Source organism: Melanotaenia boesemani, chromosome 3 (assembly GCF_017639745.1).
Source record: "Melanotaenia boesemani isolate fMelBoe1 chromosome 3, fMelBoe1.pri, whole genome shotgun sequence".
Classification (NCBI taxonomy): Eukaryota; Metazoa; Chordata; class Actinopteri; order Atheriniformes; family Melanotaeniidae; genus Melanotaenia; species Melanotaenia boesemani.
The window spans coordinates 17,669,798-17,690,810 of NC_055684.1; the positions used below are offsets into that span (position 1 = coordinate 17,669,798).

At 38.5% G+C, this 21,013-nt stretch overlaps 1 protein-coding gene across 3 annotated transcripts in view; it reads left to right on the forward strand.

Moving 5' to 3' along the window:
- Positions 1–21,013, forward strand: part of chd5 (chromodomain helicase DNA binding protein 5) — a 42,705-nt gene that overhangs the window by 18,916 nt on the left and 2,776 nt on the right. The window contains exons 9-39 of one of the 3 annotated variants that reach the window (XM_041981209.1): positions 1,657–1,875; positions 2,230–2,436; positions 2,750–2,961; positions 3,275–3,406; positions 3,608–3,716; positions 3,930–4,121; positions 4,326–4,526; positions 4,611–4,748; positions 4,870–4,991; positions 5,152–5,325; positions 5,487–5,628; positions 5,821–5,952; positions 6,092–6,209; positions 6,341–6,465; positions 6,593–6,839; positions 7,761–7,933; positions 8,584–8,758; positions 10,624–10,710; positions 10,870–10,958; positions 11,287–11,420; positions 12,506–12,650; positions 14,134–14,293; positions 14,422–14,501; positions 14,692–14,890; positions 14,985–15,074; positions 15,199–15,342; positions 15,722–15,830; positions 16,046–16,178; positions 16,320–16,515; positions 17,321–17,484; positions 20,589–20,715. In XM_041981209.1, coding sequence (XP_041837143.1) covers positions 1,657–1,875; positions 2,230–2,436; positions 2,750–2,961; positions 3,275–3,406; positions 3,608–3,716; positions 3,930–4,121; positions 4,326–4,526; positions 4,611–4,748; positions 4,870–4,991; positions 5,152–5,325; positions 5,487–5,628; positions 5,821–5,952; positions 6,092–6,209; positions 6,341–6,465; positions 6,593–6,839; positions 7,761–7,933; positions 8,584–8,758; positions 10,624–10,710; positions 10,870–10,958; positions 11,287–11,420; positions 12,506–12,650; positions 14,134–14,293; positions 14,422–14,501; positions 14,692–14,890; positions 14,985–15,074; positions 15,199–15,342; positions 15,722–15,830; positions 16,046–16,178; positions 16,320–16,515; positions 17,321–17,484; positions 20,589–20,715 — 4,675 coding nt within the window. The remainder of the gene's footprint in view (positions 1–1,656; positions 1,876–2,229; positions 2,437–2,749; positions 2,962–3,274; positions 3,407–3,607; positions 3,717–3,929; positions 4,122–4,325; positions 4,527–4,610; positions 4,749–4,869; positions 4,992–5,151; positions 5,326–5,486; positions 5,629–5,820; positions 5,953–6,091; positions 6,210–6,340; positions 6,466–6,592; positions 6,840–7,760; positions 7,934–8,583; positions 8,759–10,623; positions 10,711–10,869; positions 10,959–11,286; positions 11,421–12,505; positions 12,651–14,133; positions 14,294–14,421; positions 14,502–14,691; positions 14,891–14,984; positions 15,075–15,198; positions 15,343–15,721; positions 15,831–16,045; positions 16,179–16,319; positions 16,516–17,320; positions 17,485–20,588; positions 20,716–21,013) is intronic. The other 2 variants (XM_041981211.1, XM_041981210.1) reach the window with 2 other exon arrangements.

The following is a 21,013-nucleotide window of genomic DNA, read 5'->3' on the forward strand; positions in this document are numbered from 1 at the left end:
AGACAAAGACACAACAGATAGAAGCAATGACCCTTTAATCCAAACTAACACCAGACAACCAACTGCTACACTTGTACAGAAACACAACAGAGAAATTCCTACAGCTTTACGGGAAAACTAAGCCAGTTATCAAGAGTTTCTAAAGAAAATAACCAAGACAGCAACAACATGTATCACAACAACAACGAAAGTACTAGAAACACACAAAAAGAAACCTAAACTAAAGTCGCTCTAAGTGTATAAACCCACTGGACAACCCAGTGACTGTGTCATACAGAGTATGAGGAATGAGGAGTGATCAGGGATGTGGAGTGGTGAGTGAGATCATGCAAATGCAACCATGCTTTTAAAGATTCTAGAGGCAGACTAGGGTGGCCCAGAAACACGGGCGATCAGCAGCAATCCTGGAGCACAAACCCAAGCCACCACGAAGACCACCCCCGATTCACCCAGAGGGCGGCAGAGGAAGGCCCCAACGAGAGCCCCTTGCAGCCATGGGCCAAAAGGCCTCGACAGGCCAAGATCGGCAGCTGCCGAACCCGCCAGGCACCAGCCATCCAAGGCAGCCAAAGTGCAGGGCCCAGGGCCCCAAGAGCCCGGAATTAAATTGACACAGAGACCACAGCGAAAGGGGGTGAAATTTAAGAACTTGAGTGGGCTGGCCCACTGTTAGTTAGGCCACTGATCTAGCTACTGAGTTTTATGGACCAACCAGACCAAAACTGTGTCTGCTCAAAAAACACATCGCCCCACTGGGGAAAATGCCTTGTATGCCAGATGACCAGTCCTTTTCTGATAAGATTGTCTTTTACTGGCTTGATAGAGCTCACAGAACAGGTAGAATGCAAGATGGATGCTGAATTAGCCATCGATAGGGACACATCACTGAGAAAATTGCAAAAGTTCTGTAGTGCATCTTTAAATTTAATTAAGCCTTTTAAGATTTGTACTTAATGCTTTATTTTACTTATATGTAAGCAACTGACCCAAAACAAACTTTGTTCTAGACCTGTCTAGGTCTAACTCAAATATTTTAAAAATATAAAATTATTATTATTATTATTATTATTATTATTATTATTATTATTATTATTATTATTATCATTATCTTATATAACTAATATATTATATAAAAAATTATATAAAAAAAGACAAAAGTCAACATTTCCTTGTTTGCCCACTTATCACTACCAGTCAGATTGTAAGGCATACAATGCATCATCTTGTGCATGTAGAGTATCTTTGGTGGGACGACTGGAGCTGACCAATCAGAGCAGACTGAGATTGTTTTTCCCCTAGCTTCTGTTTTTATAAGACGCATGCAGATATGCAGACGTAGAAAGTACTCCACTGGTAGTGTCATTGGATCTTTAACCCTTGACTAAAACTACTTTTCTGCTTCAGGGAAACCTTTTTGTGCAGCGTTCTTAAAGTCAGCTAAGATGGTGCTCAAGAATGTCTTGAATAATTTGTACAGAGCTACACTGCATGATTGATAAATAAGTTAAGATATCTGACAGCAAAGATGGGTTCATGCAGCATTTCTGTGTCTCTGTCTTCATAAGAAGATAAACAATATAAACCAGTCAGTTATTATCGGCAATAAGGTGGCTTATCTTTACTACCTAACATGCTCACACCAGCTGTGTTCCTCAGGAAAAAGAGGGAATCCAGTGGGAGGCCAAAGATGAGGAAGAAGATGAGGAGGATCCTGCAGGTGAGGAAGAGGATGACCACATGGAGTTTTGTCGAGTATGTAAAGACGGAGGAGAGCTTCTGTGTTGTGACACCTGCCCGTCGTCCTACCACATCCACTGCCTCAACCCACCTCTGCCTGAGATCCCAAACGGAGAGTGGCTATGTCCGCGCTGCATGGTGAGCTTTTCTCATGTCCAGTGGGATTCTACATTCATTTTTTACTGCTTTGCTCAGACAGTGATGCAATGTGGGTGCAAAAATGTGAAAATAGATATAATAACCATATGACAAGCATCCTTTACATATTCACCTTTTTCTAAGTGTGTGTTGAGTTTGAACCTTTTGTTACCTAATTCTATAGAAACATCATGCTTATAGTTAAAATACTAATAAGTGTAATTTAGTTCCTCAGTGGTACGTATAAATCTTGTTTATTTATTTATTTTATTGAAATGTACACTTAACTTGTAGAAATTAATCTAAAATGTATCTATGATAGCTTCTCTGTGTTTTTTTTTTTTTTTTCTGTAGTGCCCTCCTCTCAAAGGTAAAGTGCAAAAGATTCTGCACTGGACGTGGGGAGAACCCCCGCTGCCGGCTGAACTGCCTCCAGGCCCTGATGGAAAGCCAGCTGATCCACTGACCAAGCCACCACTCAAGGGCCACCCAGAGAGGGAGTTCTTTGTAAAGTGGGCTGGCCTTTCATACTGGCACTGCTCCTGGGCCAGCGAGCTGCAGGTGAGATGCCAGAAAAAGAGCCTATCACTGATCAGCATTTGCCCAGAATACCTAAGTGCTCATTTTGTTTCCTGCGGAACACACAAAGTTTGTCAGAAGACTATTTTAGTAGATTACTAACATCAGATTTAGTTGTAAACGATTCTTGATTTATTTTGCAGCAATTATCTCCATATTGAATTTATTCTGCAACTTGAGCAGTTATGCTCTAGATGAATCATGTGATTTGGAGGAAGAATATCTTTTACCAGAGCTGATTCTTGAGTTGAAACCAACCATACTTGCCTTTTGTGTTTGGCCTATGGTTGTGCAGTTGGAGCTGTATCACACAGTCATGTATCGGAACTACCAGCGGAAGAACGACATGGATGAACCTCCACCGTATGATTATGGTTCTGGAGAGGAGGAGCTCAACAATGAGAAAAGGAAGAGCAAAGACCCTCAGTATGCTGTGATGGAGGAGCGCTTTTACCGCTATGGCATTAAACCAGAGTGGATGGTTATCCATCGGATAGTCAATCACAGGTGGCTGTTTACTGTTGCACAAACTCTCACAACACTGATGTGATTAAAAAGCCAGATATATGCAACATAGCTGTGAAGCTACTAGCTGAGTTCATTCTTGCTGTCATCTTGCATTTACTTTCTCTTTATAATTTGATAGAAATGGAGGTTTTCCTGCATTGAACAGCACATGTGTGACATACTTGGTTTTTTTTTGTTGTTGTTTTTTGTTTGTTTTGTTTTTTTAATCACAAGAAATTTTTACTTAAATTAATATTATAAAATTATTTATGAATCAGTGTGAATATACCTTGGAAATGTTTATATATTGCAGTTTTGACAAGGATGGTGATGTGCATTACCTGATCAAGTGGAGAGACCTACCATATGACCAGTGCACCTGGGAGGTGGATGATTTCGACGTTCCAGAGTATGACAGTCATAAAGCTTCATACTGGGACCACAGGTTGGTTAAAAGCTTTTTGCCACCTTTTCATAATTGTGTGACGATATCAGTAAAAAAGAAACACACACACACTCACACACACACACACACACACACACACACACAATACAGGCCCATTCACAGACAAACAAAGACATACCTCTATGATGCCTCTGAGACATTTGTCAGTAACGGAAATTAACATGGCAATCTTTTTTTCAGGGAGCAAATTTTAGGAGAGGATCAGCGCCCCCTTGTGGTGAGGAAAGGAAAGAAGCCCAAAGAGGACCATCCAAAGAGAGAAGTCCCTCCTGATGCTCCTATCATTGATGTAAGCTGATATATGTTTTTAATGGGAAATAGAGAGCTGATATCATAAAAGTTAAAACTGTGATACCAACATGGTCTAAAATGATAAATGCCCCGTTCCTTTCTTAAAGACTGTGTTTATAAATCCACCTCACACTGGCCTAAATGCTACTAAGTATGTTGACTTTAACATCTGCATTCGCTACAAGTCATGACTGTATTTTCTCACTACTAGCCAACCATCAAATTTGAGCACCAGCCCTGGTACATCAATGCCACTGGAGGAACTCTGCACCCATATCAACTGGAAGGCCTGAATTGGTTGAGATTTTCCTGGGCACAGGGCACAGATACCATCCTGGCTGATGAAATGGGCCTAGGAAAGACTGTACAGACTATAGTTTTTCTCTACTCACTGTATAAAGAGGTAAGGCCGGATGAATTACTTCTTTTATCGTATTACAATCAAATGTAAAACGTATGCATATATGCAGCCCTATTGCATAAATGGTAATGTGGCTTCATATTAAATCGCTTTACACCCTCAGAAAAGGATATGATGAAAACAGTCTCTTTTTTTGTCTGTGATGTACTGCAGGAGTGGCTTAGTCATGTCTTCACTCTCTGTTAGGGTCATTCTAAGGGGCCTTTCTTGGTGAGTGCACCTCTGTCCACTATCATCAACTGGGAGAGAGAATTTGAGATGTGGGCTCCAGATTTCTATGTGGTCACTTACACTGGAGACAAAGACAGCAGAGCAATTATCAGGGAGAATGAGTTCACATTTGAAGACAGTGCGGTAAAATCTGGACGCAAAGTTTTTCGTATGAAGGTACTGCACCTCATCTTTATTTTGTGCTGACTATAAACTATTATAGTTGCTATTGTATGTAATATTTGATTTCTACCACTGTAGAAAGATACCCCTATCAAGTTCCATGTACTGCTGACATCTTATGAGCTGATTACTATTGATCAAGCCATCCTGGGCTCCATCACCTGGGCCTGTCTGGTTGTAGATGAGGCACACAGACTGAAGAACAACCAATCAAAGGTGAAGCAACATTTTTAATCCACCTGTTAGCAAATAGATGCCTTCTTTTACTTGTTCTAATAAAAGAAACTAAAAATAGCGTACAAAAATTTTGGTGGACAATAATATATGTCCTGCTCAGTTTTTCAGAATTCTCAATGGGTATAAGATCTACTACAAGCTGCTGCTCACTGGTACGCCTCTACAGAACAACCTAGAGGAGCTGTTCCATCTGCTTAACTTCCTCACCCCAGAGCGCTTCAAGTCAGTCCTGCCTCTTTTCAGTCATTTTAATTCCACCTCCCCAGTAGCTGTTAGCCGACACATGTTTGGTTTAAATGTTTAGCTTGAATTGGATATATTAGATCAATCAAGAAAAATCCAGTCTTACTTAATTCTTCTTGACCTGATTTATTCGTTACAGTAACCTGGAAGGCTTTTTGGAGGAATTTGCAGATATCTCTAAAGAAGACCAGATCAAGAAACTCCATGACCTGCTCGGACCTCACATGCTCAGGAGGCTCAAAGCTGATGTCTTTAAGAACATGCCTGCAAAGACAGAACTGATTGTCAGAGTAGAACTCAGTCCCATGCAAAAGTATGTCTGTTTGTAACAAGAATCTTATTTTCAGAGTAGGAATTTAACGCTACATTTCTAATGTCTAAATGAAACCAGATTATTTGACAAAAGTGAGAGGAATTTTGATTTTCACTTGAATCTCTTCTGCCCAAATCTTCATCATCCCTGATCTGCTGCAGGAAATATTACAAATTTATTTTGACACGAAACTTTGAGGCTCTGAACTCTAAAGGTGGAGGGAACCAAGTGTCTCTACTCAACATTATGATGGACCTGAAGAAGTGCTGCAACCACCCCTACCTGTTCCCTGTGGCTGCAGTGGTAAGCCATAAAAACACAAACAAAATAAAACAGATAAATGAAACACTGTGATTGCTGCAGGAGCAGTTGTTTAAAGAAGTGACACATCAGAGAATGTTGCCCTCATGTGCTACTTGGTTTCACACCAGCAATAAAAACTACTCCAGGAAGTACTTCTGTATTTGATGCCTGGAATTTATTGCTATCTTGAAGGAGGCTCCTGTTTTACCCAACGGCTCTTATGACGGCAACCTGCTGGTGAAGTCCTCAGGAAAATTGACGCTGCTTCAGAAAATGCTTAAGAAACTCAAAGATGAAGGCCACAGAGTTCTTATTTTCTCTCAGGTAATAGTCAGATTCATACTGTGTCCTAGCTGGAAACCATAGCCAATAAAAGTGACCATGAAATTATAGGTTGTAAATGATCTGATATTCTGAATCTTTTTTTATATGAAATTCTGAGTTTATACCATCTTGTTCACAGATGACAAAGATGCTGGATCTGCTTGAGGATTTTCTAGAGTTTGAGGGTTATAAATATGAACGTATTGATGGGGGGATTACTGGAGGCCTGAGGCAGGAGGCCATTGACCGTTTCAATGGTGAGTTTTTCTCAGACTCTTTTAGTGTAAGTTTAGATTGGTTTCACATTTTCCCCAGGCTTGCTGTCACTTTATCACATTCTCTCGCACACAAAGCAATACTCTTTGTTTTTTGTTGTTTTGTGTCACAGCTCCGGGCGCGCAGCAGTTCTGCTTCTTGCTTTCAACACGAGCTGGAGGTCTGGGCATCAATCTGGCTAGTGCAGACACTGTCATCATCTATGACTCTGACTGGAATCCACACAATGACATCCAAGTACTGATTTCTCACAGAAAGTATAATAAAGTCTTGCATGCATTTGCTACAGTTTGATACTTAAATACTGTAGGTTTCAGTTGTTTACTGTTCTCTGTTCTTACAATTCATCTCTCACTTCTCACAGGCTTTTAGCAGAGCCCACCGTATAGGTCAAAACAAGAAGGTGATGATCTACCGGTTTGTGACTCGAGGTTCTGTGGAGGAGAGAATTACTCAGGTGGCGAAGAGGAAAATGATGCTGACTCACTTGGTGGTACGACCTGGCCTCGGCTCCAAAACTGGCTCCATGTCCAAACAAGAACTGGATGACATCCTCAAATTTGGAACTGAGGAGCTTTTTAAAGATGAAATGGAGGCAGCACGAACCATGGGTATGTATCCATAACCTGCCTTAAGATGACTTTTTAAATGTAAATGACACTGAAGTAGAAGTTGAACGGATTTTAAATGTAAACTAGAATTTATTTATTAAAAAGTCAATTTGAATTCAAAATGATAATTTTTTACTTTTTTTTTTTAAATTGGATTTTCTGTTCAGATGTCATTATTGAAAAATTATAATAACAAAAAAACAAAACAAACAAGAAATTATTTAATTTATGTAATTTTCATTCCAAATAAAAAAAATAATAAAAATGAACTACAAAGCATTTTTTTACTGTTAAAATGAAATTTGCAAAAAAATGAAACGTTTTCAGAAAAAAAGTTTTCAGAACAAAAAATAAAATCACCAAAATACACACAAAAAAAACACACAAACACAAAACAAATTTTGCTGCACAACCAACAAAACAACAAACAACAACAAAATTAGGCACAGAGTGTTTTCAGCTGTGTTCAAATATGTCAGTTGTTGAGTCTGCAGTGACAGTTACCATGAAATTGTCAAAAATACAAGTTTTACTTGGCAAGAATGTAATAGTTTCTCATATAGTTTGTTTTCTAGTATGCATCATGCTCTACCAATATTAATAATTAAATAGTGCTATATGACTGATAAGGCACAATTATTATTAATTCATCCAATGATGTTTTGATACATTTTTATTTTTCCTGTCACTTTTAAATCCAAATCTAAGTATAATACCAACTAAATGCTCCCTTTTATAGGGCAGACAGCAAACCTGCAGATCAAAATGTATGCATAAATCAGCAACTACCACATTAAGACTCAGCGGATATTCCCTAACAAGTTTTCTTTTTATGCTCAAAACCTTTTATATCATCCAAAGTCTACATGCTTTTTGTCTACTTTAAAATGCTTCCTGTAACTAAGAGCGTCTCATCAACAGGGGATAACAAAGATGGTGAGGAGGGCAGCGTGATTCACTATGATGATGATGCCATTTCAAAGCTGCTCGATCGCAGCCAGGATGCCACTGAAGACACCGAGATACAGAACATGAACGAGTACCTGAGCTCCTTTAAGGTGGCTCAGTATGTGGTGAAAGAAGAAGATGGTGAGGTAAGAGTTTAACAAGATTCTTCAGCTTAACAATACATTCAAAAAGAGATCACAGGCTGGCTGTAAACACGGTTTGGTTATGTTTTTTCTTTATGCTTAATTATGCAAATTTAAAAACAGAGACGATTCAGTTCAAAACAGGATATTCTGTTACTTTTCCCTGCAAGTCAGCCGATAAAGCTTTTTTCCTTTCACTACAAAGACATTCCTCTATTGTTGCTGTGCAACATTTTTCAAACACATGCACAGGGCCACGCACATATGAACAAGTCATACATCCATTGATTGACTCAAGAGACTTTTGGCTCTGATGTTTTCATGCACTAAAAATAGTATCAACATTTTACAACAGAAAGGTCTAAATGGTGCTGAATTCTGTAGGAGAAGCTTTCAAAGTCCTCATACAGAAAAACAAAAAATGTGGAAACTCAGATAATATTTATGTCACAACTGATTCAGATTTTATATTAAGGAATCATGCAGCATGTACTGAAAGCCAGTTAACTTTTTATTCGTAGCAATATCAATATGAGAAATCTGAAAACATATTTACATAATTATATTGAGATTAAAATGTATATGAACTATTAGCATTAAGACTTCTTTTTTTCTCAATAACACGTACTTATGATGTTTGTTTTTGAATTTAGGAGGAGGTGGAGCGGGAGATAATCAAGCAAGAGGAGAACGTGGACCCCGACTACTGGGAAAAGCTTCTCCGTCATCACTATGAGCAGCAGCAGGAGGATCTGGCCAGAAACCTGGGCAAAGGCAAACGCATCCGGAAGCAGGTCAACTACAACGATACGACCCAGGAGGACCAAGGTACGCGGAAACACAGACCTGGTCAGTCAGGAGCTACATGTTTGGCTTTGTTCTGCTACCATAAACTTCCTCCAAGAAATGCTAATTGTTAAGACTGTCATAGAAAATATTCCATGGCAGCATTAGATAAAACAACTGCCATGTACAAGAGCTGGGATTTGGCATTTTTGCCATATTTGAAAAAAAGAATGAGCACCCTGGAAGAGGAAACAGAAAAAAATGGGTTTTCTGGCTTGTTAGCTACCAGCTTACCAGCTGGCTTGCACACATAAAGCAGAGGAAACAGTTTTGTAAATAAATGAGGGCTCATGTTTAGGATTTAAGTGAATGTGTTTCATATCTTCCTAGTAGATATTGAACAATGTCTTTTGAATTGACATACACTGTATGAAATAGATGGATATAGTCAATGATGGTTGGTTGAGCTCAGCAGGATGGCCCCACCACATGCATTCCCAACTTAAATGTCTATTTTACCTCATATGGGAAAGAAGATAACAAAATATCCATCATGCTCAGTTAAAACTTAATGACAGTAGACACTGAAAATCAAAAAATGGAGTTTACGTATCAAATAATAGCTCTGAAATAATTTGTTTCATCATTACATGTACAGTACAGGTCAACCTTATTTTTAATGGTTAACTGTAGAGTTAGCAGCACTTGACAGATACAGTACTGTTGATTTCTTTTGGTTGTCCTCCAGCTGAGGCTTCTAATGAGCTCTGCAGTGCTATACATTGAGTATGGAAGCACTGCAGAACACTGATTGATCAGAGTCATCACTTTTTTGGTACAGACAACAATGTCTCTGCAGCGGCGCACACCAGCACACTATCTGTTAGATGAAGTTGCTGTAAAGTCTACACAAGTGGCAAAATAATTATAGATGTCTCATGTTTTTTTTATGTAGATTTTATGTAGTGTCCATAACTTAAATTCACGTGAGTATGGATATACAGATCAAGCTTTTTTTTCTGATGGTGAGAATTGAGCTTTGTAGCCCTCAGTTTCTATCCATTCATTTTCTATATCCATTTAATCCAATGCAAGGGAGGCTAGAGCCTAGAAGCAGGAACAGCCTCACTCAGTTCAATAACCACTCTCTACACCTGTAGTCCTCACCTGCAAGTTGCTTTGGATAACAGCATGTTAGATTGGTGTAATGTAATAAACACACACTCAAGGAATTTCTCTTCATGTAGCCACGGCTTCAGTCATGTTGAGCTGAACCATACTGTACTGTAATGATTTCCATGCTATTTGACCCCTTTTCTTTCCTTTGCTCCCATTAAAATCGCCTCCTGCTGGCCATTACATAAAATACAGTTTAAATCACATCTGCATTGTCTTAATTTGTTTTAGACTGGAGGCTGCATCCATCTATTTTCATACAGTCTAATTATCTGGTAAACAGATCATCTTGAAGGTTAAGACGTGTATACGTTTGTGTTGTTATTCTTACCAAGAGCATTTGGCCTCTATGAGACTTACCAATGTGTGTGCGAGTATAAAAGCCTAAAGCTTTTGGACCATATGCATTTATTAAATGTACTCAACAGCATTCAGAGCACATCTTTTCAATAGTTCATCAACTTCTCTGTCTATTGCATTTGTCCTGTAGTTGATCTTTTAAGAGTAAAGTTTTCAAAGCCCATTGCAGCTTGGAGTACACTCTAAGTTAAAGTGAGTGTCTGCTGTAGTTGTCTGCTCTCACCTCACTTCCCGAGGACACAAGTGGTGCATAGTGTGCATGCCCAGCAGTTCTGTAGTGGTCTGTAGTAATCTGCAGTGCCATGGCGCCCTCAGGTGGCCACCAACAGAAGCGAATGCAATGTACTGTTTCTCTTTGATGTGTGGCTCAGAATGGCAGGATGATCTTTCAGACAATCAGTCGGAGTACTCTGTGGGGTCCGAGGATGAGGACGAAGATTTTGAAGAGAGGCCTGAAGGTACAATCATTTGATCTTTTTTTTTCTTATTGTATTTACGGCCCCCAGAAATACTAAATCACACAGATTTAGACAGACTGACAGAACTGTCAGTCAGGCTTGTATGTAAAAGTTGTATTTGCCATGTTTCTGTTTAAGGTTTGGTCTGCTCTTTGGCAGGTGGACGCAGACAGTCTCGCCGGCAGCTCAAGAGTGAGAAGGACAAACCCCTGCCACCCTTACTGGCACGTGTTGGAGGCAGCATTGAGGTGTGAATTCTAAGATATTTAAATGTATTTTTGTAAGATTTCTGTAAAAACAACAATCTGTTTGCAGCAATTAGAATATTGAGTATTTGTATGGTCCTAATAATTCTGTAAACTCTGCTTAAAAAGATAAAGAATTTGGATGCTCTGCATCCCACCTGCCTTGAGCTTCACTTCCTTGTATATCAGGCAAACAATGACACGATGAGGATCACAGTGTTTACAGTCTAGTTTTCATATGTATAAAAATATACTGTATTTGTTTCTGAGGCTGCTTTGTTTGCTCTCTTATTCAAATATGTTTACACTTTCTTCTCTTCTTCATCACAAGGTCCTGGGGTTCAATGCTCGACAGAGGAAAGCCTTTCTCAATGCCATCATGCGCTGGGGCATGCCTCCTCAGGATGCATTTAACTCACATTGGCTGGTTAGGGACCTGAGAGGGAAGAGCGAGCGAGAGTTCAGGTGATGCCCTACATCAGTTTTAGATTTTACTGTAATGCACCAAGTATGGTCTTTTACCTAAACCCTGACTTAGTTTTCAAGCAGCAGAGGACTCTAAATGATAATAATCAAAGGAAAGTTTGGGCATTTTTCTCAACTTTGACTTCATGTATGTTAGCTCAGTGCAAACCTCCAGAGGGCTCATATTTTGTTGTTGAGTTGTTGGTGTTGGCACAACCAATACAACTTGTGCTTTTGTTGTTATTACTGATATCTCTACTTATTATTATCTCTTATAGAGAGTAAAAGCTAAATGAAATGATAAGCAGAATATAATTACTTATTTGAGGACTGTTCTAATTTACCATTCTCACTTGTAGCTGCTGAATTATATCAGCTATCAGCTAAATGTTATTTTAAAGCCCTCTCCAAACCTTTAGAAACAGACATCTGAGTTACTGAATCCTTCTTAAATCCTATACTTTCTTTTCTCAAATATAAAAAATATAAATATATAAGCTTTTGGATAACTCATAATTTGTCAGTAGATAAAAAAAAACTAGAATGCAAACTCTCCCAAGTTTATAAAATCACCATGTTCCCTGACTATTAGAAGCTGCTGCTATTGCTCGTTCTGCTGATAATATCAAATAATTTCTCCAGCCACTATCGCAGCTATAGTTCAAAAAACACAGTAAAGATTACGATTTAACTATTTGAATGAACTTCTATTAATGTAGCTTCTCAAGCTTGATATAGAAGTCAGATAAGAACTTTTTTGGAAGTTATTGGTATATTATCAGATTTGTTTACTTATTTTTCTCACTATTTTTAACTGTTTGCCTTCCTTTTTTGATTTCTTGCATAAGTCTAGTTTATCTAACTAGGTGATATTAGATGTGGTTCATTCTCATCCTAACATGACTACAACTACTGCTACTTCTGCTCTGCTATGTCAGCTTTGCTAACCACTGCTGCTTCTGAACCTGCCTTTATCAGTATTACTGCCAGGTCATTGTTAACAATTTGAACATGTGACATAAGGGCAGTTCACCTCACAGGAAATTCTTTTGCTACTGTATGTCTAAACTATCCTTGTTTACCAGGGCCTATGTGTCTCTGTTCATGAGACATTTATGTGAGCCAGGGGCCGATGGAGCAGAGACCTTTGCTGATGGAGTCCCCCGTGAGGGCTTGTCTCGTCAGCATGTTCTCACCAGGATCGGAGTCATGTCACTTGTCAGGAAAAAGGTAGTGCTTATTCAACCAGAGACATCTTTTACACACAACACTAAGTCTTGAGCTAGAACACTGAGAGATTAGAAAAAGTAGGTCAGCATGTCTGGGCACAAGCAAACGCAGAGGGAAAGAAAGAGAAAGAAAAATGTTTACTGAGGTATAAACTCTTCTCTGCTTAAATATAAACTACCAAAAATTTCTTTTAAAGGTTTTGTGAGATTTGTTTGCTGTGTTTACGTGTATGTAAGTGTATGTAAACAGTCAGCCATCTTTCAGTCAGGTTGCATTATTACACTTCACAAATATCTGTGGTACCACCCAGTCATCATGAGTTAACTATGTTCATAATAAATCACTATATCATCATGTGTCTACCTGTCTGAGGCTGCAGAGGCTGTCTGGAACAATACAGCTCTTCATGCTTGAGATTTATGTTCTATAATAAGACTAATGCTTCCCAAACACATTTTAAGTTTCTTGTGCTGTACAAGATGTCTGGTATGTAAAAGCAATAAGTACAACATTAACATTTTAACTCAGCTGCCCAGTAAGTAATAATATCAATGCCTAGTTGAAATCTGGGTAATCTTTTATCTGAATGTCTGAGACATCTTTTTATTCTCTTTTCAACCAGCTAATGTGTATTTATAAGATCAGAAAAACATAATCTGTTTTGTTATCACGCTCATTTGATTAGTTATAAGTTAATAGATGATACTTGTTAGTTTGAGGGTATTACTTAAACAATATTGCATTTGCAAACAAATTGTAGTCAGTAGGAGGGTATAATTCTAAGACACTATATGCTTTATACTACATAACATTAATACGGAACACTTTACAACGTGTGCTTCGAGTGGTCCAGAAGCTGCCTGGATTTTGTAATCTAAGTAGCTGCATGCATGAATGTTAAATAAATTGTGGATATTGATGTAAAGCATATGTACAGCATATGTACAGCAAATGAAATATTACAGCTCTGACTGTTCTGAAAGCACAATGTGCCACTTGCCTTTCCAAATGAATTTGCGTTTGTAAATGAATATGAATGTACAGGTATGTGTGAGTATATGCACGTGTATATGAGTATGCAAAAATGCAAATGTATACGTAGGCGCATGTTTGAGTACATGCATTGGTCTATGTATATGTGCTAAAAATATATGTGCATATGCAGGTATGAGAGTATAAACATATAGATAGGTATATGGCTACTACATACACATCAATATTTATTTATTTAAAAAAAATTGTTGAAATCAAATCAAATATCAGCAATACAAGCTTAGTAAACATGTGAGTAAATATGTGCGTTATAAGCTCATCAGATAGAAACATGGATTTGAAATAGCAATCTTTTCACCAATAACAAAGGTTTTTTCAATGTCTTTCAGTTTGAACTTAGTTGGCCCATCTGGGTACAGGCAAATTTAAAACTATTGATTCAGTAGTTATTTGAATTGATTGACCGTTAAAGCAGTCTCTTTTCCTGCAGGTGCAAGAGTTTGAGCACGTAAACGGGAAACTGAGCTCTCCAGATCTTATTCCCATTGGCATGGAGCTGAAAAAACTCACTGAGAGTGTATCTTCTGAACCCAACACCCCTGTGCCAGCCAGTCCTGTTGCTACCCAGCCTGGCACCCCCATCCCACCAGGTCAGAACAGAGTATTTGCACTGGTCATATTTTATTTTTTTCTGAAAGTGAAAGTAATGTTCATGTTCAGAACCAAAACAATGAAAAAATAAAAAAGGAGGGCTAAGTTGTTGTTTTCTGGGCTGTAGAAAAGACTGAGTCTTTGGTTGGTTCTGCTGAGGACAAGGAGACCACAGAACAAGATGGAAAGAAACTGTCAGAGCAGGAAGTGAGCCTGTTTTTCTTCTACTACCCATCATTTTATCCTTTTCATTTTTATGCTCATGTCCATCTTCTCATGAGTCATCACATTGAAACATAACTCCTTTTTAAACCTTCAGGCTGCCAATCTCAGACACCTTTTAAGTTGTGCTTCTCCTTTTCCTCCTCCTGTTGCCCTGTCTATTTTTACGTCCCAGCAGGCTTCCAGTGCAGAAGCAGCACCTGGACCTGAGAAGGCCGCTGACAGTGAGGAGAGCAAGGCCAGCTCAGTGGAGAAAACTGGAGATGAGCGGAACAGAACCGAATCCCCCTCCACAAAGTCTGAGCTATCTGCTAACCCGAAAGAGTCTCCTTTCAAACAGACAGATATACCATTTAGTCATTCCTCACCTAAGAGTGAGTTGTGCATGAGTCATGTGCTGCAAAATTATTCACCTGCAAGCTTGTGCATTGTATATGTAACTTTTTTGTTTGTTTCTGTTATCCTCAGTGGACCCCTGCAAAGAAAACGAGAAGTTCTCAGAAAAAGGAGACGCTGGTTGTCCTCTAGAAAAAACTGAAGACAAAGAAAATAAGTCAGGTATGCAGTGCATGACATGAATAATGCAACACTAAGTGAAAATGGCAAAACAGCTGTGCACCTCTAGGAGACAACTTGTCAAAGGTAGTTTGAGAAATCATCCCGCTTTATGTACTTATTGCAGATGATGTGAAGAGTGAAGATGCATTAGAGGGTCGATTAAATGGAGACAAAGACACTTTGGATGAGATGGATGAGGGCAGAAAGGAAGACAAAAATGGATTCAAAGCCAAGTTCATGTTTAATATCGCTGATGGCGGCTTTACAGGTAAGAATACATCTTAATGGGACAAGCACAGATTAAAAAACTGCCTCATTCCTCCCGTACATAAATGTCCAAGTCTGTGAATATAATCTGATGTAGTGAATCAGACCATTAATTGAAATGTATTAATCAGTCATTTAAAACTCAAAGCCATTGTATTGTGCCATTGTATTGCTTCTGCATCTCTCAATTTTAGAGATGCAGAAGCAAGACTGAGTGTAGTGTGGCATGTTTGTCAGTAGAGTGCACTTATCATTACTCCAAAAGAAAAATTACATAGAATTTATATTTAAGGTTATTTGTGACTTCTCAACATTTGAACATGTAAATATTTGGAATATTTGTTTGGGTTTTTACAAACACTGTCTTGTTTCACTGTCAGAGTTGCACACCCTCTGGCAAACCGAGGAGCGAGCGGCACTGTCTTCTGGAAAAATGCATGACATCTGGCACCGTCGCCATGACTATTGGCTTCTGGCTGGCATTGTAACGTATCCTTTCCCATGTCAGAGCAAAAAGCTCAGCATTTCACACAGTGATGTAATTATTTATGACAGGAAGGAGCTGTAGAGGAATAGCTGATTTTTTCAAAATGTGAGGAGTGATTTACAACTATGCTTTCCACAAACCTATGCCTTCGTATTTGAAGGATTTTTACAGGCTACTTTGTTCCCATTTCTTTCCCTTGATTAGAAAACTATCTCAGACATGGCTATGCTCGCTGGCAAGACATTCAGAATGATCCCCGTTACGCAATTCTGAACGAGCCATTCAAAACTGAGATGCATAAAGGAAACTACCTAGAGATGAAGAACAAGTTCCTGGCTCGTCGCTTTAAGGCAGTTTGAAGTCTTTGTTTCTAAATAGAACAACTGAACAGAGAATTTTTAAGCTTTCGGTCCAAATGTAGCTAACTGCTATTGCCTCTGACTATGGTGCTTGTGTTACATTCATTTTATTTTTCATCTGTCTCTCTGTAGTTGCTAGAGCAGGCTCTGGTGATTGAGGAGCAGCTACGCAGGGCAGCTTACCTCAACATGACCCAGGATCCCAGTCACCCGGCCATGGCTCTCAACACCCGCTTTGCTGAGGTGGAATGTTTGGCCGAGTCTCATCAACACCTGTCCAAAGAGTCTCTGGCTGGGAACAAGCCTGCCAATGCCGTGCTGCACAAAGGTCTGTTATCCAGTTCCAAAACTAACAACATCTTAGTTGTTCTCACTCAACGGCCAAAACTGGTATAGAGGGAAAATAATCCCATCAAAATGGAATTTTTAATGAGGAAAATTGTGACTTTTTTGTGCTTGCTGTATGAGCACATTAGTGAGGTGTAATTTTGAGTTGTATCTCCTTAAAAGGATTCTAAGGATATTTTACCATGACTGGAGTTAAAAAACAAATTTTATCACCATTTTATTTATTTATTTATTCATTCATTCATTCATTCATTCATATAGTATATTGTTTATTCACACATCCAGGGTGGAGAGGAAGTGCACACAGATGTTTCCATATGAAGAGCCTCCAACAGACACTGAGTGAAGATCTTGTTTCATACAGTGGCCTCGTTTCATGTGAATTTGAGTCACTATCAAAAACAAACAAACAAACAAACAAAAAAAACCTTGCAGTAATTTGCGGGATGAAAGATTGGGAAGAGTCAAAGACTTAATGAAACTAAGGCACTAAAAACCATGCTGTCTCCAACCCTCGTGGATTTATCTGCCAGTGAAAAATGTTATGGCATTTAGTTCTTGGCAGTTTGTAAATTCAAATCCTAGTTCATGCAGTTAATTAGCTTTTTGAGTGATTTAGGAATTGAAGTATTTCTGAATTCAATTTTACAAAAGTTTTCAGGCACTTTCTTTGGGCTTTGCCTCACTTTTTATTCCTCTGGATGCTCAGGAATTGACTGCGTTTACAAAAGTGATACACAGTTGTCACTCTGATTGGCTTAGTGTGTGTTCTTGTGCTCCTACAGTGCTGAACCAGCTGGAGGAGCTTCTGAGTGACATGAAAGCAGATGTGACGCGACTACCCAACATGTTGTCCAGGATCCCACCGGTGTCGGCCCGCCTGCAGATGTCTGAGAGGAGCATCCTGAGCCGTCTCACCAGCCGAGGCAGCGAACCTCCACCACAGCAGGTAAAATTAGATGTGGCGTCAGGAAGGTTGGACGGCTTCAAACAAATCTCTTGACAAATATCTCATGTGTTGCAATGCAGGAAATTTTAGGACTTGGGAATGGGAATAGTTACTGTTAGTTCCTGTTCAATACCGAAATTTTCTAACCAAAGCCAATGCAAACTTTTTAGGGATTATATATGTTATGATACTTGTTCTTCTTTTCTGTTTAGATCACTTATAACAATCTCAGGAAGGTTTGATAATTAGTTTCCCAGTTGAGTTTAACCTGTTGGTACCAGATGTCCCATGGGTGGGACACAATAAATAAATATGTATTTTACTCAGTCTCCTCCCAAGTACCTACACATGTTCTACACCATTGAAAAGCTAAGATTCCTGAGACCTGAATGGTGTTTACCATTCAGGACTACAGTCACAACTGTAGATTCAGCAAACACTTATTTCTGGCCAGTCACAAATGGAATTTATCTTTGAAGCCATACTGTACTTAAGTAGCAGATGATGCTGCAACAAAAACTGTCCTGTTACATCAACAATGGTCCAGTAAAATAGTTGGTTCACAACAAGTCTTTTCTTACCCATAAAAATGAATTTTAGGCAAAAATTTAAGGAATTTAAGGGGCTTATTAAAGGGAAACAACATAGGGAGGTTGTTCCACATTAATAAGCAAGTCACAGTTTCCATGCAGTATGGGTAAAAAGAAGGATCGTTCTGCAAATGAAAAGCATGAGAAAGTGTAATACCTTGTGAAACAAATTAAAATAACTGGATATTTCACAAAAACTTAATGGTGCAGTGTGTAACAAAATCAAAGCTCAAATAAACAAAAGTAATATATCATTAAAATTTGTGTTTCTACATGTATTTAATCACTTAACTACAATCTTTTAGAATGAGCCGTTTATATCTTCTTGCCATTGGTCCGCATACATGGAGGCTGCCATATTTGTGCCACCTTTTTTTTATAATGTTTCTAAATAGGCAAACAACTGTGTGTGTGAAGTGAGAACCCTTTGAACTTTAAGACTGGAGTGCCGGCTTTTTTTGATATGTGCTAGAGCACCGTTTGGGATGAGTAACCCCTTAAAAAGGCACACAGAAGACATGCACACAGCTTTGAAGTAGTTACCTGTAGTGCAGTCATTGCTGCACATGAGGCCACTGGATCTACTCACAGATGAAAACGTGTTTATGTCTGGAAGAATTTTTGCCACTGACGGCCACCATGTGTTCAAAACTTAGCTTGGTGTTTGAAGTCATTTCTTTGCCCCTTTTTACCACTAGATGTCAGCAATTCTTACACACTCTACCTTTAAGCTACAACAATCATATTGTTGAAAAAATTGTGTGTCATTCAGAAATAAAACAGGTTCATTCAGATGAAGGCATAGCAAGGAAAGTCTCCAACAGACACACATTTTGTACTAATTGAGCAGCTTTTAAAAAGCCACTGATGAGCAGTGTGCCTGCATTTGAAGCTGCAATCCCAAGAACCCCTCCATGCAGGATACTCCAGAGGCTTGCAGTCGTGCATAAAGGTGTATTTGGGCCACCCTTAACCAATGCTCACAAAGATAAGCATTTGCAGTGGGCTCAGAAATACATTAAGACCAAATTTCTAACAGTTTTAGTCACTGAGGAATGCTGTGCTACACTGCGTTGTCCAAATAGATGCAGTTCTGGGCGGTTGTTGGTGGCCACCATGTTTAAACAACACTGCAACATCAGCGAGGTGGTGATGGACTGATGTTTTGCGCTGGAATAATGGGAACTGAGATGATAGCCCCCCCTTTAGGGTGCTTAAGGGATGACCTCTGCAAAATACTTGCAGTCTCCAGTTGATCTTATAATGGTATAAAAGGAAGGACTGTGCCTACTGCTGTAAAATTATTTTCATGCAAGACAATTCTCCATCCCATGCTGCAAAAAATACCATTGAGTCTTTGGAGAAAAGAAGAAAATTAACTATTTGACCACAATCATCCTATTGAGAACCTGTGGCACATCATTAAAAAGATCTATGCAGGTGTGGGGAGGGTGAGGAGGGAATACATTCATACAGCACACTTGAGAGGCAATTCTTGTATTCTCAGCTGAGATACATGCAAAAATGATCCATAAACTTACAAGTTCAAAAGATGAGAGACTTTTTTAGGTAATATTAAATACTGGCTCCTATGCTACATGGAACATTTTAAAATGATCTTCTACGTAATGCAAAAAATATGACAGGAACTTCTTATTTTGAGTGATTGGCACAAAAATACTGTTTTCTACATTGATAGTTTTTTTTTCAGTATAATCCAGATAATTTTAAACAAATAGAAAATTGCATTCACTGTCATTTTCATTGATTACTTTTGAGAATAAAACAAAAACAGCATATGTATAATAATTTGGAAAACAGTGAAGAGATATCACCCAGTAACTGCATTTAGAATATTAGTTATCTATAAAAAGGAAAATGATGGGGTCATTGCTTTTTAATTTGTACAGTGTGGTCTAAGCTGCTCATAACACGGAGCACACAAGGCTTGATAAAATAATCAATACTGGGAAGATATTTTTAAAATAAAAAGCTTTGGTCCAAAACCATTGAAGTTCATGGTAATCAAAACTGAAAAGCTTCATTATTCTGATAGAAAAAAAGTGGAAAATCAAACTTGCTATTCCCAATGGTAAAGTTTCCTCCAGCGATATGTACCAAAAAAAAACAAAAAAAACTTCTTTAAGCTGTTTACTTTCACTAGCGTGCTCCACATTTTGCTCCCAATGGATTAAACAAAAATTGAGTTGTTTAATTTTTTCTTCTCGTTTTATCTTTTATATATAGTATAATCTTAGTCAAGCCATGGCAGCTAATAAATAATTTGTGGTCTGTGTTTAAAATGTTCTCCTTTTTTGCTGTAAATAAAAACTTCATTGAAAAATCAACTCAAATCTGTTAATGTTGTTTAAAGACATAAATTCACATTGTACAGCAACTCTTTTGATAAAATTAAACAGAGAGGATTGCCATCACATTTTTTCTCCCTATAAATCAGTCATATGACCATATGCCATACGGAAGGATAATTCATCTTTCTTGCTTGTTTTACAGCCTTTTAGCCAGGGTGGCTTTAGCTGCTCCCAGATGTACAGCAGCAGTTTTGGAGGGGGATTCAGAGGACCAGGTGGACAGCCCATGGTCAACTACAGTCACATGCCCCTAGGACCTTACGTCAGCGGTAACAATCGACACTTGCGATAAATTGTGGGTGACATGAAACTAGTTGGAAGGTTGCAACAGAGAAAACTAATTTACATAAGCAAATATTGTCAACATGTTTTAAAAAGATAAGAAAATTCCATAAATGCACAATAAGCATTGTCAGTATTATTAATCAGTAACAATTTATTGTCATTTCCTGCATCAGTTCTTCGTATATACGTATATTAGTAATAATCTATACATCTACCATTATAATTGCATAGTGTAAGAGTAAAGCAGCAAAACCTAACATGCTGTCTGAAGGCAGTTCAGTC